Source organism: Micropterus dolomieu, linkage group LG21 (assembly GCF_021292245.1).
Source record: "Micropterus dolomieu isolate WLL.071019.BEF.003 ecotype Adirondacks linkage group LG21, ASM2129224v1, whole genome shotgun sequence".
NCBI classification, from domain to species: Eukaryota; Metazoa; Chordata; class Actinopteri; order Centrarchiformes; family Centrarchidae; genus Micropterus; species Micropterus dolomieu.
Window position 1 is genome coordinate 227,637 of NC_060170.1, and position 14,097 is coordinate 241,733.

The 14,097-nt window shown below is 41.8% G+C and overlaps 2 protein-coding genes and 2 long non-coding RNA genes across 5 annotated transcripts in view; 2 read left to right on the plus strand and 2 right to left on the minus strand.

Moving 5' to 3' along the window:
• Window positions 1-910, plus strand: part of LOC123959750 (putative nuclease HARBI1) — a 2,421-nt gene extending 1,511 nt beyond the window's left edge. Inside the window, exons 3-5 of the mRNA XM_046034004.1 lie at window positions 24-195; window positions 326-532; window positions 681-910. Of these exons, the coding sequence (XP_045889960.1) occupies window positions 24-195; window positions 326-529 (376 nt within the window). The 3' untranslated portion in view covers window positions 530-532; window positions 681-910. The remainder of the gene's footprint in view (window positions 1-23; window positions 196-325; window positions 533-680) is intronic.
• A 466-nt stretch (window positions 911-1,376) lies between these two features.
• On the minus strand, window positions 1,377-2,847 carry LOC123960482. Of its 2 annotated transcripts, XR_006822529.1 has the most exons (3): window positions 2,503-2,847; window positions 1,886-1,979; window positions 1,377-1,647 (listed from the first exon to the last, which is right to left on the minus strand). It is a non-coding gene; the product is annotated as an uncharacterized LOC123960482 (long non-coding RNA). The 2 variants fall into 2 exon arrangements; XR_006822528.1 differs by having other exon boundaries at window positions 1,886-2,847.
• A 1,311-nt stretch (window positions 2,848-4,158) lies between these two features.
• On the minus strand, window positions 4,159-10,450 carry fxn (frataxin). The gene is made up of 6 exons (XM_046035245.1): window positions 10,224-10,450; window positions 10,051-10,107; window positions 9,808-9,899; window positions 9,609-9,729; window positions 5,122-5,219; window positions 4,159-4,992 (listed from the first exon to the last, which is right to left on the minus strand). The coding sequence occupies exons 1-6, from the start codon at window positions 10,422-10,424 to the stop codon at window positions 4,881-4,883; spliced, it is 681 nt and encodes a 226-aa protein (XP_045891201.1). The 5' UTR covers window positions 10,425-10,450; the 3' UTR covers window positions 4,159-4,880.
• Window positions 9,104-13,302, plus strand: LOC123960487. Its single transcript, XR_006822534.1, has 2 exons — window positions 9,104-9,432; window positions 9,520-13,302. It is a non-coding gene; the product is annotated as an uncharacterized LOC123960487 (long non-coding RNA).
• Window positions 13,303-14,097: the final 795 nt, after the last annotated feature.

The window sequence follows — 14,097 nt, forward strand, 5'->3', positions numbered from 1 at the left end:
CATTTCATCCTTGCAGACGGAGGGTACCCGTGCCTCCAACACCCACTCCCCCTCATCACTCCCTACAAGAGGCCAATACAAGGTGTGGGAGCCCAGCGCTTCAACAGCCATCACTCCAGGGCACGCTCCATTATAGAGCGTGCTTTTGGGATGATGAAGACCAGGTTCCGGGCCATCTTCCTGCAAGCGCTGGAGGTGCACCACACCTTTGTACCTCACCTGAGTATTTTCTTTACTGTACTAATGAGTAAATCAACAGACTGATTCATCAAAAAGCATAAATGGTTTTTTTTTTCAGACTGAAATATATTTTTAACCATTTCAGGTCATAACAGCATGTGCCATCCTCCACAACATCTGCCTTGGGGCTGGTGACATTGTGGCCCCAGAGGATGAGCCTGAGGAGGACGAGGCAGAGGATGAGGGGGAGAACGGTTTGGAGACAGTTAGTGGTGCTCCCTGGCGTGACCAGCTGTCTGCAGAGGTGTCTGCCCTGGAGGAGGTGCCCCCTGACCACCAATATTTATAACAGGCAAGTAAAAGATCGGTAAATTCCTATTCATATCCTAACAATTTTGCCTGTTGAAATATTTTGTAGATTTATTTTGTCAAAATAAGAGTGTGAATTAGTATTTTGTGTGCACTGCCTATTATTTTTGCCTCTTACTAAAACATCTTAGTGAAATGGCAGCCATCGATTGAACCAGCCCTGCAGACCCACTGATGGACGATGCGGTGGACAGTGGAGAGATGCATCCACACCTGCAACACACTCTGGAGACCACCCCAGATGATGTCCTGCTGACCAGGGTCTTTATTGTGGCAGCCCATCCAGGTCCAGCAGCATCACCAGGGTCTCCCTGCTCAGTGGAATAAATGTTGTAAATATGTTGTAAATACTATTAGTTATAAAGACCACAGAAAATAAAATCATTTATTTAACAAATATTTTATTTGAATTGATTAATAAATATTGTATATATTATTATTTAAGGATTTATTTGTTTTTCGGCCAGTCTCTCTAGTAGAGAGAACAGCCTGTCCATCCTCTCTCTGTAACCTCATGTCTTCCTTCAGTAGCTGAAGCAGCTCATCCTCTCTGTCCCTCTTTCTCTTTCTCGGCTGGCTCTCCTCCTCCTCCTCTTCCTCCTCCTGGTCACCCACTGCAGCACTTGGCCCTGGTGTGTCCTCAGGGATAGAGGCAATTACGACAGGTGCGGTGGTGGAATGCCTCTGTCCCAACACCTCATCCATGAGGACAAACCAGTGCCAAGTTGCAGCAGTGGGCTTCCCCCCTCCACCCTCTCCTGACCCTGGACACTTGCAATCCTAAGGCACATCACAATTATGGTAAATAACAACACCAGAAAAACAAATTTCAGCAACTGTGTTTATTAACGTGCATGACTAACATGAATGAAATGAATATACAACGTACAAGGTAAATCTATGTATTATATTAAAACAGGGTTGTAAGATGAATGCGGTTCACTGCACAGTGAACGAGTTATACAAAAAAGTATACAGAATATATCAATTTCAAATCATACATACATACTTTGTATTTTTTTTTTAAATCGTCCCACTTTTTTTTTCGCTTGGAGGGAAGTCACCTTCCCCCACAGGCCCATTTTCTCCAAAATTGTCCTAATCACAGAGAAACAAAAGAAATAAGAAAGATAAGATAAGAAAAACCTTTATTTGTCCCATAGTGGAGAAATTGCAGTACATGGTAATTGTGTGAAGACACAACAAAGGGCTGCCCCATTTACTGGTTGTCTGATTGTTAAAGGCTTTGAATAGGATGGCGGCTCATTTAACTGTAACTTTAAGTACACGATGATTAAATGCAGATCTTGCGAAAGGGCTATTGATACTTAATTACCTCCAAGCCACGTTGGCAGAAAACTTTGCCCCGGTGAAGAGGTGGTCGCTCGCCCCCCTCAATTTAATAAAGAGGGCAGTTTGCTCCTTGCTCCCTAAAACAAAACGACATAGTAACTATGTAAGTAACATAGTAAGTTTTATGCTTCACATCACCAAACAGTAAGCAGCATAAATCCTAGTTACATTAACCGTGTATTATATCCCAAGGTTTTTGTAACCGTTACTAACGTTAACGGTGTGAAAACCAAGCAGGGTTCACAACCCGTCTAACGTTATGTGGTAACGTTATTTTCATGTAAATAATATTAAGTATGAATGATGTATAATATCACGACAATCTCGGTAAGACGCAGGTCTGACTCTGAACCTCTTCGATTTAAAGTGAAGACGTTAAAGGCTTTATTTTTTAGGTTGTAACTTGCCCAGCCGATTTGCATTTAACGTTAACATTAGCACATCAGTAACCTCAGGTAACGTTAACTTAACGTTAGCTCGCCAGTTAATCACTTAACTCACGTTAACTTCTTCCACAAAACAACACATTGTGCTTTTATGCCTCGTTATTTTTACATTTGTGTAGGTGGCTTTTGAAGTGAGTTGAAATCCAATACTTACATTTATAGGTAAAATCCGGGGGGCTCAACTCCACAGCCACAGCCGACGGCATTATTTACGCTGGGACAATCAACCAGCGCGCAATGAATGTCGGGATACCTGGGGCTGCGAAGGATCCAGCTGTTGGATCCTCCAAACGGACGAAAAGAAGGCTGCATTTGAAGGAGCCTTCGAAATGGGACAGCTAGTCGCATTGACTGTGACGTATTCGGTCTTCAAATGCAGCCTTCGAAGGATGCGGTCCCTGAATTGAGACACAGCTTGCGACTCCCCAGTAGAGACCCCGCGTAAACAGTGAAATATCACCTTTCAACTTAAGAAAAAGAAAGACATGAACACAAACTGCAAGTGTTGGGCATATCCGATCCATATAACGTTACAGCATCCGCTGCCGCATTTCTAACATTAAAATCCGCCAGGTCCCTGCCGCCGCTCGACTGAGGTAATGTTTAGTTTTACCTTCTGGGGAATCCCTCAGCTGCTATGTTAACTTCATACTCATATGATCCACCGTTTGAAAGCTAAAATCCTCGTGATTCGACCAACGCAAACCATTTCAAGATACAATCACTACAGCGGGTCCAATCGGCACCTCTGTCAGACCAACCGGTACAATCAAAAGTGACGCGACTCACCTATGAAGCCTCACAGTAACTTAATCCACCGATCGATTATATTCCAACAAAAACGTTACGTTGTCAAGGGTCCAGACGATCCAATCCAGTAAAAACATTTAGTCCAAAACACATTATTCCATCAGTAAGGAAGGGCCAGCCACTGTTATTTTGTGGGTAGGCTGAGCCAATTGCAAGCAATTGTGCCGATGACTGGCACTTCCTGTAGCCAATAAAATTCTGAAAATAACGATATTCAGCTTTAAGTAGGAAGTTCATAATCTACCAGCACAAAAACACGTCTGCGTCGAGCTACCGGCTAATACGGAGCGATGCAGCAGCTGCCGCCAAGGGGCGGAGCTGTTTTAGATAAAATACGCCAAGACAGACACTCAGAAAAACCTGTGTCAAATAGTCATTTTTCATGGTATTGGTATGAAATTTAAACTAGGACTAGGTAGGCCCTACAGAGTTTTACAGCTAATAAGTCCCAGCTGTAGTTGTCTGCATGCATTTGTTAGCAAGCATTTTCAAGCAGAAATGAAAAATATATTAGTTTTAGTGTGTTTAAACTTCTATTAATCAATTCCAGTAGCACTTACAATCATTTTGGGTTAGATATTCCAGAGGGTTATCTTTCAGAGAAGCCCAAAACCATGCATATACTCCAAATGGTTCAAGAACTACATTCATTTAACTTTGGATATGCATTGAATACGCGTTTTATATAAATTTTAGAGTTAAGAGGTTAACTGATTTCTTTTCGTGTTTGTTGCTGTTTTATGATCGCGAGTCTCCGCAGGGTGTTTTATTTTGAAAATTGACTGGATTCTCTATGCCGTTCTGTGTCTGACTTCCTGCCTGGTACGATCTGCTCTGTGCCATTTGACGCGCTCTGCGGAGCGGAGCGGAGAGCTGCTTCTGGTGGACTCACAAGCATCAACTAGAATGGCCGTGATTAGCTCCAAACATTCATGATCATTCTTGCTAACACTCCTCCCGGCTCACAGCAGTATGTTTAATAATGGAGGCTACGCTGCTGAGACTTGATTGTATTTATTTCTGAAACAGTGTAGCAGTTCTAGTGAACAGTCCTCTCATTTCTCCCTACTTCATCTATTCTAAATATTCTTAACAACACTTACAGCAGCTAACACTGCCCATAGCTAAATTAGATTTCCCCCACAAAGCTTATGCCATGTTTATCAGTGGAAGAGTGCTAATGTTAACAAGCGGTTACACTATAATGTTTAACGTATTCTAAATATACCTGCGAGCCACTTGTCTGTAGTTACAGTCGTTAGAATCGCGGTCAAAGCCTGAATCTCAACCCCGGCTTCAATTCAACATTTACTGAGAACTCACCTCATCACCTGCCTAGATAACAAAAGGTGGGCACTACATGACCGGACTCTGTAATATAAGGAACAAAGCAACCTAAAGTTATAATGAACTAATTCATATTAAACTGAACTTGAACACCAAAATATATGCTGATAATGTTCAGCCTCACATAAAAATAATAATTAAACCATTTTTAACAGCTGTGACAGGCTGTGTGAAATGAACTCTGGAGCAAATAAAATTCTAAAAACCTTACTGTTAGATTACAACCAGCACGAGGCTTCAGAGCCTCACTTAGTCTTTGTAGGATGATGTTGGTGTACAAAGCATCTCTGCATCACAGACAAAGCAGAAAACAGTGTGTGGGATCTCCTACGGATGGTGATGTCATTTTCCAAGAGAGCTGATTGGTCAGGTCTTTTACAGCGTTGATCTCTTATCTCGAACATAACCTGCACCGGAGCAGGTTAGCCGTTCAGCATCACTTACCATGGCGATGTACCCCAGTAAGAAGTGAACCACCATCGTAGTACTGAAAACCCAAGGTCACACCTGATGTTACCTCTCTGATCTCACATCCTGTTTCGTAGTACAGGCCCCTGGTTCATGGGATCTGTACCTCAGTACTAGTATGAGATGTGTTACGAATCTCCGGCCTTACCTTGTGGGCGAAGAAAGCCAGATCTGCTTGTTTGGAGTCTGTTTGTTGATGACGTAGGTGCCGTGGTCCCTGCCCACCTTCACTGTCAACACACCGCTCTGTACAAATACCAAAGACAGAACACACACACATTATTGTGACTCATGAAATGTAATAAACCATTTTAACCACAACTCAAAATGAAACTACAATAAACGGATGTTACAAATGCAATCTCAGGCTTCCCACAATGCTCTGATTTCACCTGCCTTGCCTACCGGCTCTTTTTCAACAAACACTACTGGATGCGGCACAGACAGGGTGCAAAACTGTTTTGGTAGCCGGTCAGAAGACTGCAGTCAACCCTCTAATAGGGTTGGGCGATGTCTTACAATCACAATGCCTGCTCTACGTCGTGATGTCTGTACGCCCAACCCTACCCTCTAATCAATGTAGGTTACGCATTGTTGGTAAATTCTTGTTGACTCAGTAATAAACTGCCATTTCAGAGTTGGATCTGTTTGGGTTTCATTTGCATTTTAACATAACATGCGCAGGTCAGCGGCACCGGATCATATGTTGTTCAAGTCAGCTGCAAGCCAAAAAGCTAAAAGAAAGAATGGAGAACGGCGTTCTTTCCACAGCTGGAAGTCCTGCCATCAGGCTTAGCTGTGTCACACTAAGAGATGCAAAGAACATTGTCTTCCGTTGTAAACTTTGTGTGACCAGCAGCAAGCTTTCAACCGTAAACAAATTTGTATTGAAGCATCTGCTAAAGCAGCACAGCAGTGTGAAAAGAAGCTCCGGCTGCTGCTGCCAGTGATGCTCCACGTGGCAGGGGAGAGTGGTGTTCAGTAGCAAAGCCATGAATACTTCTCTTATAAAGGAAGTTTTTCCTTGCCTCTGTCGCCTAGTGCTGCTCTTGGTGGGAACTGTTGGGGTTCTGTAAATAGCATCATAGAGTACGGTCTAGACCTGCTCTTTTATGAAAAGCGCTGTGAGATAACTGTTGTTGTGATTTGGCGCTATATAAATAAAACTGAATTAAATTGAATAAATGCATATGCAGACGGTAACGTTACGCCTCAAAAGTTCAATTTGTTTGCAAGACGACCAGCCCAGTTCGTGGTAGATTTTTCGCGGCTGTGGTGGCGGAGTCAGATTATCCGTTAAAAAAGAATGAAAAACATATGTTTGGTCAAGCTTTGTAAAAAAGGATGCACGCTGCCCATGTGAGAGTAGCGCTGTCAGACACACTTATACCCTGAATTCAGCAGCATGTGGAGGCTGTCGAGTAATAACCTGTTTCATTCACAATACATACAATTGTCCCTTATCAGACAGTATTATAACAGCCTGTTTTATCATCCCACCGTTGCAATAACCTACATTTACTGTGTCCACATAAATAATTGCACATGAATTTGAATATATAGCATCTTCATGATAAAATTTGTAATCTTTTCTCATTGAATTGTTGAAGTTATATTCACCACCACATGATTACGCACTTTCTGATGACAAAAAGGTGCTTAAATTGTAAAACACAGAATTCTGAAAGATTTTACGTGGAAGAGCAATGGAGAAGTTGACAAATATTAACAGGCAAAAAGCAATGCGTTGCGAAGATGTCCGAAACATGGCCACGCCGCGACTCTGGTACTTTCGGGGGTCGTTCAGCCGCCCTGATAAAAATCCTAGGGGAAACACTGTAGCCTATATCCAGTGCCTCTAGAGCCGGCATCCTTTGGTCTGAGAGCCAGCAGTGTTTTCAGTTTGGCTGCTTGTTGACTCCTCAGGTTCATTATTGTTCCAGTAAAGTGGATTCATTTCTAAAATGCGCTGCTGAACAGGTCACTTTCAAGGATGGGGTGGGGTGTTGAAAGTAATAGCAACATAACGAGTAACGTGACTATTTACTTTTAATACCCAGTAATAGGTAAAGTAATATTAATACTTTTTAAAGGAGTAATAAGTAAGTCATTCCAATTTCTGAGTAATTTGCCCAACACTGCTGCTAGATATGTCGTATAAACTGATTTGCCGCCAAGACAGTGTGCTGCTTTCTGCCCCCTGGCTGAGCGAGCATGTCTGTGATGACGTTGCACAGAAACCAGTCTATAGATTTCACATTTTGGAAAACATTTGCTTTTTTGGATGACAATGTTACACGATGTTGCCGACCTCAGCCAGAAGGCTGCACAGCTTAAGAGCAAGAACAAGAAGAACGTGTAGTTTCTTCCCAAAGGCTGCGAGGCTGGTTTACAGCTCATCTGTGCGGTGACTGCAGGGTTAGGGTTATTTAGATGATTTTATATAGGGTTTATCTCAGATTGTTATTTATTCTGTACAATGCTGGACCTGGGAAACAAATTTCATTCCTTCCTGTTTTACACGGTTGAAGGACAATAAGCAAACTGAGCTAACTATGTGGATTCTGTTGTTTATGATGGACATTGTTGGCTATGTTTTTTTTCCAGATGGCTGTTGAATTGTAGGCCCATTTACCTATCCATGTTGTATTTAAGACTGTTGTCATGCTGACTGTGTAACTGATGTCCCAAAATGTACCATTTTGTCCTTACAAGCACTTCATTCTTACACTGTTGTTCACCTTGAGTGCGCAATAATCAGTCATTTTTGCATTTTATATTCTTGTATGCATGTCTGCCCCCATGTCTTGCTGCTCACTTCTGTGTGTTCAGCACAGAGCCCAATTCAGGTACTTAGCCCATCTTAGCATAAAAACTGGAAGCAGGGAGCAACAGCTAGCCTGGCTCTGTCCAAAGTTTCCAAAACCCCCAGGCTCACCAATGAACACGCTGGTCATGTTACTACAGAGCATGCAAACATGTTCTTCAACTACCTGCATAACCTGTGAGTGCACGGAAGTCCATAGGAAGTAAAGCTATGTAGATTTATTTTGTCCCAATAAAACAGATTATATAGTGAAATAGAGTTTGGAACTCCCTTATGCTACGTAGCAGAAATTATACATTAACATAGAATAGGGCTGAACGATTTTGGAAAATAGTCTAATTGTGATGTTTTTTTAACCAATATTGCGATTGCGATTTAATATGCGATTCATTTTTAAGCTCTTTACCTTCTGTATTATTCAAAACGGACAGGCAGCAAATCAGTGTATAGTCTGACCAACACAACATTAGATAGATTAAACATAAGCTGTCAAACATCTGCAGCTGGCCCCACCGGGCCAGTGGGTTTGAGACTTACTGGCCCGAAAGACAATTTTCCTTCCAAAAGTGTTATCGTTTATTAAATGCATTCTGGACATAAAAAAAAACTAAACTAAAATGTAATCACAGTTAAAATGATAAAAAATAAAAAGGTTAACAAAACACTTTACTTTGAAAACAAAACATACTAACAGACTCAAAGATGACGTGCTCTGTCTCCTGCTGACATGATGATGATGAAAAATGTCCACAGAGCAGCGGACACGAGTCGCCTCTATCCTGATGAACAGGTTGCCATGATAGCGACCTGTCAGTCAGAAGGTAGCCCCGCCCTAAAGCCTCCCCTGCTTCCTGGTCTCTGTTCCTCTAAATGGGACCATAATTTACTAAATGAACATCATGCTGTGTTGAAGAAGACTTCAAACTAGCGACTGAGACCAGAAACTCATCAGGAAAGTGTTTACTGAGGGAATAAATCAGCTGACAAGGAGAAACATTTTACCAATATTTCTAATGGAAGTCGCCCCCTGCTGGCCGTTAGAGAGAATGCAGTTTAAGTTCCGTCTGCATGGTTTCACTTTCAGACCCAGCCACATGATTGAGATTAGAAACATAACATTTGACAACCTCTCGTCACGTAACTACAACTCTGGATTGGACATCAGTGCGCCAAGAGCTGCAAAACAACTGCAGGATGTTGAGTTGTGTTTTTTTAAATACTAATGTATTTGATTGGGCCAGTGAGTTGCTAGTTCAACTGCCCCGACGTTACGTTTTACTGGCCCCGGGCCAAAACCCACACTTCAACCACCAATTGATGAGTCCGGATCTCAGTCCGTCTTTCTGTATCCCAGTAAGAAAACAAAAAATACATAGTGATGCCCCCTGGCGTTGCAGAAAATCGTGCACCGAATAAAACGTTGGCTTGCAGCTGTCTGCAGAGGCCAAAAAGTCAACAGGTTACTGGAAGAAAGTCCAAATCCAAAATGGCTACGAGCGTCGACCTCATCGAGTTCTCTCCACGCCGCTCCATTCTGACAGTCTGCCAATGTTTTTCTCAGCGTCAAATGCTATGTTCTCAAACAAAGAAATGTTAGCTGGATGGACATTATCTTTCCCTGTCCTTGCAAAGGTCAATCTAACAGATTAATCAATGAGTTGATAAATAGGTCAATTCATTTTGGTAGCCAATAAATAGTTCATTATTTGCTTTTTACAGATTCTCCAATGTAAGGTTTGCACCAACTATTCCTTTTTACAGTAAAGGATAAGAGCCACCGTCCTCTCCGGTGAGTGATAATAACTTACAGAGAAGACAACATCGTAGTCGGCTCCAGTGAAAGCTTCATCTGTCAGGTCTTCAAAATATTCCGCCAGAGCATCCAAAGTCTCGTCTGCCAGCTTCTCATACTCTGCTTCCGACAGCTCCCTTTCGGAGGGACAGAGGGACACATCAAGTCTGGGCACTGAGGCCGGCTGCTGCTGGAAGAACAGAGCCGGGGCCTACCTTATCTGCACAGGGCTGGCTTTCTTCAGCCTGGCTGATGTCAGATGGATGTTCTTCCTCCACCTATCTCCATCGGCTCTGCTCTCAAACCACTGACACAGAGAAACGGAGGTCAGAGAAGCTACTTCCATTAGTCCTTAATGGTAAAGTCTATACGTTTACCAATATTTAGGAGAAGATATTTGTCGGTAAGAAACCCTCAAACTGCCCGGCTTCTGACAGCAGTCTGGAACCGGCACTTACTTTGTTTGGAGGCTGAGAGAAGGGACGGACCCCCGTCAGGTGGGACAAGCTTCTGAGCTGGAATATTAAATACCGTTAGTGTGCGAGGCCAACTTGTGCTAACGTTACGCAGAATGATGTAGCAGTGCGCTGTTCGCTAACGGTCGCTAGTTGGCTCGTATGGACGTGGCTACCTGGTTGGAGAGAGTCCGGACTGTCCGCGCCGTCGCCATGTTGAGCTGTGTGTTCGCAAGGTGACACATGTGCGGACAGAAAGCCGCTGTTCTAGAGAAGAGGAGCATGGTGTGACCATAGACTGTACTGGCGCGGAGCGGCCCTGCGTCTTCTTCCGCTACGTCTGTCTTCTTCTTCTCCTCCTTCTCTGTGTTTAGCATTCATTGTCGCAAACCGACTTGAAAGGTGCACACTGCCACCCTCCGTGTCGGAGCGACTAGCTTCACGGCACTATATATATAAAATAAAATGTCCAAACCCTGTCTGGATTATATAACCTATCAACCCCCGTCTGATTTCCCTCATGTCCTGTTCTTAGCTCAGTAGCGATTTCATCCTCCATTCCTGTCCCTCTCTGAATGATATTTTCTGTACTGCATGAGAATGTGTTCCACACCTTCTACAGCTGGGGTCCTCAACTACTTTTGTTCATAGGTCAGAATTTCTCTAAGCAGACACTTAAAGAAGTCACCAGATAAATGTTTTACTTCATTAGAAAATGCCAAGGAGGCTGTTCACTGTGGAGTGATCACAGAGAACCTGACATGGTCATCTCACATCTCCACACTGGTGAAGGAAGCTCAGAAACTGCTGAGGGCTAAATTCCTGTTCCAAGTTTTCCTTTCCTTTATATCGTTTTTTTTTTTATATAACATTTGTTTTTGTAAGATGATCTGAACTACAGATTAATCTTGATATGTAAGTCTTATGATTGTTGGATCTACCTTGTACCCAGTCAGTTAACTTTAATAGCCTAAATGGAATTATGTAAATGCTCTGTATTTGTATAGCACCTTTCTAGTCTCCTGAGTACTTAAAGCACATTTAGGTTACATCACATTTGAGAATCACAACAGAAACTAACATTCACACACATTCGTATGCCGATGGCACAGCCATCATGGGCAATTTTGGGGTTCAGTACAGTGGCGGTCTGGTCAGTCATTTAAACGTTTCCATGCGTGCATTTAATATTGTTGGACATTTATGCAGCAAAACAAAAGCAAATTGTTAAAAACTTGATATGTCAGACAGAGGAAACCCTGCAGAGAGAACAGAATTCAACTTTTAGCGTCTGAAATGTTTAGATGCTCTAATGGAGCTCAGAATTGATCAGGAAGACGGCTGCTTTACTCCAAATAGTGTGTCTGTATGAATCTGGACTGTGTGAGACCGTTTGGATGTGTAGAAGAACACAGCATATTATTTAACATTAGATTAGTATTGGAGGGCAGTTGGGTGGAGTATATGGGTGCCAGTTCTGGTGGGCTGGACTGGATCAAAGTCCAGGGAAATGTTTTACTCCCAGTCCGTCCCTGGTTCAGTATCTTGCCTAAAGACACTTTGACATGCAGCCTGGAGGAGCTGGGGATTGAAACACTGATCTTCCGATTAGAGGGCAACCCGCTCTACCCAAATTATGTTTGGTTAATGAAGGTTTTACAGCCATTAGAAGAAAAACATGACTACCTCTATGAGAAGAATCACCAAGTATTTTATAACCCAAAGTAAATCTTCAAATATTACAAGAGAGGAGATAGTGAGCAAAATAATGACATTGGATTATTTGGTTCAAATATATTTACCATTTACCATGGATCAAAAACATGTTAGATTGGACATATGCATTCCAGAGTTGACAAAAAAATTGTTAACAGAAAAGCAGCAGGTTAGCAGTTTGGAGAGCAGAACTAACAGCAATAGCCTATTCATCTGTCTTCAGTGGGTAAAGGAGGTTAAACTACATAAAGTTGAGATGTTTGCAGTGTCTGTCAAAGTGAGAAGTAATAGAAGAAAAACAGAAGATGAAGTTATTTCACTGCTACTTTATACACAATAATAAAGTCAGTGTCAGATAAATGTGAGAATTATAACTGTAAGGAGTGATGGGTTGGAGGAGGTTCAGTATAGAAAGAGAAAGGTATCAAAGGTCTGATTTACAATGATAGGTTCAAGGGGGTTTCAATAAATATCTAACTAGCTTCATGTCCAGAATATATCTTCTTTATAATGCAAGTTTTGTTTTTGAAGTCATAATGTTAGTCATTCCAATATAGGTGGGAGCACTTTTAACATTAGTTTGTAGTCTGCCTGTAAAACTTAAGAAGCAGAAGAAGAAGAAGCTTGATAACATATGATATGTGTATGTATGGAGACTTAACCTAGAGGGTTAATAGGAAAAACTGACAACTGTGGGAACTGGACTACAATTTTTTGTTTTGCGGGGGTCTGTAGTATAAGAAACCTTACAAGATTAAAAAAGAAATAAATACTAGAAGCCTGGACAGACAGACTTCATTGATCATTAGGTGGTTTTCTCACCACACAGCAGCACACTACTTGCCCCAGAATTCTTTAATACTGCAACAAAGTTTAAGTTTCAAACCAACAAAGACTACTGTTCAAGAAGAGACCGCAAACCCGCCTTTTATGGTCCCATATTAATTATTATTAATCATGTCGTAATGACATTCATGCGGTGCGCAGTGTAGTTCGTTTGGAAAATGTGTTTATTTTAGCCCGTTTCTCTTATTAATGTAAATAATAATTTCAATGAAAATACATTTGTGATTAAAAATAATGGTTGTAGGTAAATGAATTAGTGACCCCCACAGATGCAGGATTTTACTGCTTCCATAAGAGCTCAGACCCTCCTTATGGACTGTAACCAGAACCCTGCTGGACTATGTGGACTACAGCTTGTGGACTATCAAACGAATGGACACACATGCAATACAACATGTACAACTGTATCGATAATTCAACAGTATCAAATTTGTAATTTCATGTCTTGGGCCATTATTTTCACCATCTCTCTGAACACATAGTTGGAAAAGCTAGAGCAGATAATAAGTAACCAACACCCAAAGATCAGTCTACTGGGGAGGAACTACAAGAGACTAGATCAGGGGAAAGTAATTTGGCTGGTTATATATATATATGACCTCAGAATTATTGTAGATACGACTGTTCATGTTTGTCTGTACTAATTACAAATCTCCCTACGGGGACAAATAAAGAGATTGATTTGTGTCTTTATTTTACAGCTTTTGACATTAATATAAAGAAAAATGAGAAACCACCTTCCTTCTGAGCTGCACTTTATTTTAACATTAAATTCTAAAATGAAACGTCTCTCATTAGCTTAAAAGGACTAGTGAGCATCACAAATTAGCTTTATTGACCTCAGCTCCTCCAGTCACCACCATCCTTTCTTTTCCTAACAACCACTTTTTCAGACCCATCTGAAACCTGAAATATAATTTAGGATGAAGCAGTCTGTACAGGACAGAGCTGTAGGCTACGCCAGTTTATACCTGATGTTCTCAACATTGGACTAGTAGGCAGTAATAAAATACAGCTACCAGTTACTTCCTAGTAATTAAGCTAATGTTAAGTTACATAGCAGCAAAAGACGCAGCCTGCTGTCTAACGTTAAGCTTTCCTGCTCAGCTGCGCAGTCTGAAGGAGAGGGGAGATGTTTTTTCAGCAGCTTAGGAAACAACAGACAGACTTCTCTTGGCCTTGAGAAGCTGACAACAATGTAACCGACTTAGTACATTTCCTGGCAGAATATTTCCCTCTGCTCGCGGTCACCGTCACTTTCTGCCGCTCGGACAATCAAACACTCGCTACGCACCTCCTGATTTGGAGTTACGTTGCTGTTATAACAGCACCTGTCACGTGGATGTTCTTTGAAGAATGAGGAAGCGAGTGTGACTGAAAGTTAGTAGCACATGGATGTAATAATGATTGCGGTAAACTTTAGCAGCAGTAGTCACAATTTAGTAGCACCAAACAGGGGAAACACTGTATTCTACACATAACAGACTG

Coding starts and splice junctions, on each gene's coding strand:
- fxn (XM_046035245.1), bottom strand. CDS start 10,424: ATGCTAAACACAGAGAAGGAGGAGAAGAAGAAGACAGACGTAGCGGAA. Junction 9,730..9,807: donor GCCAGCCCTGTGCAGATAAG/GTAGGCCCCGGC, acceptor TCCCTCCGAAAG/GGAGCTGTCGGAAGCAGAGT. Junction 5,220..9,608: donor ACTACGATGTTGTCTTCTCT/GTAAGTTATTAT, acceptor GTATTTGTACAG/AGCGGTGTGTTGACAGTGAA.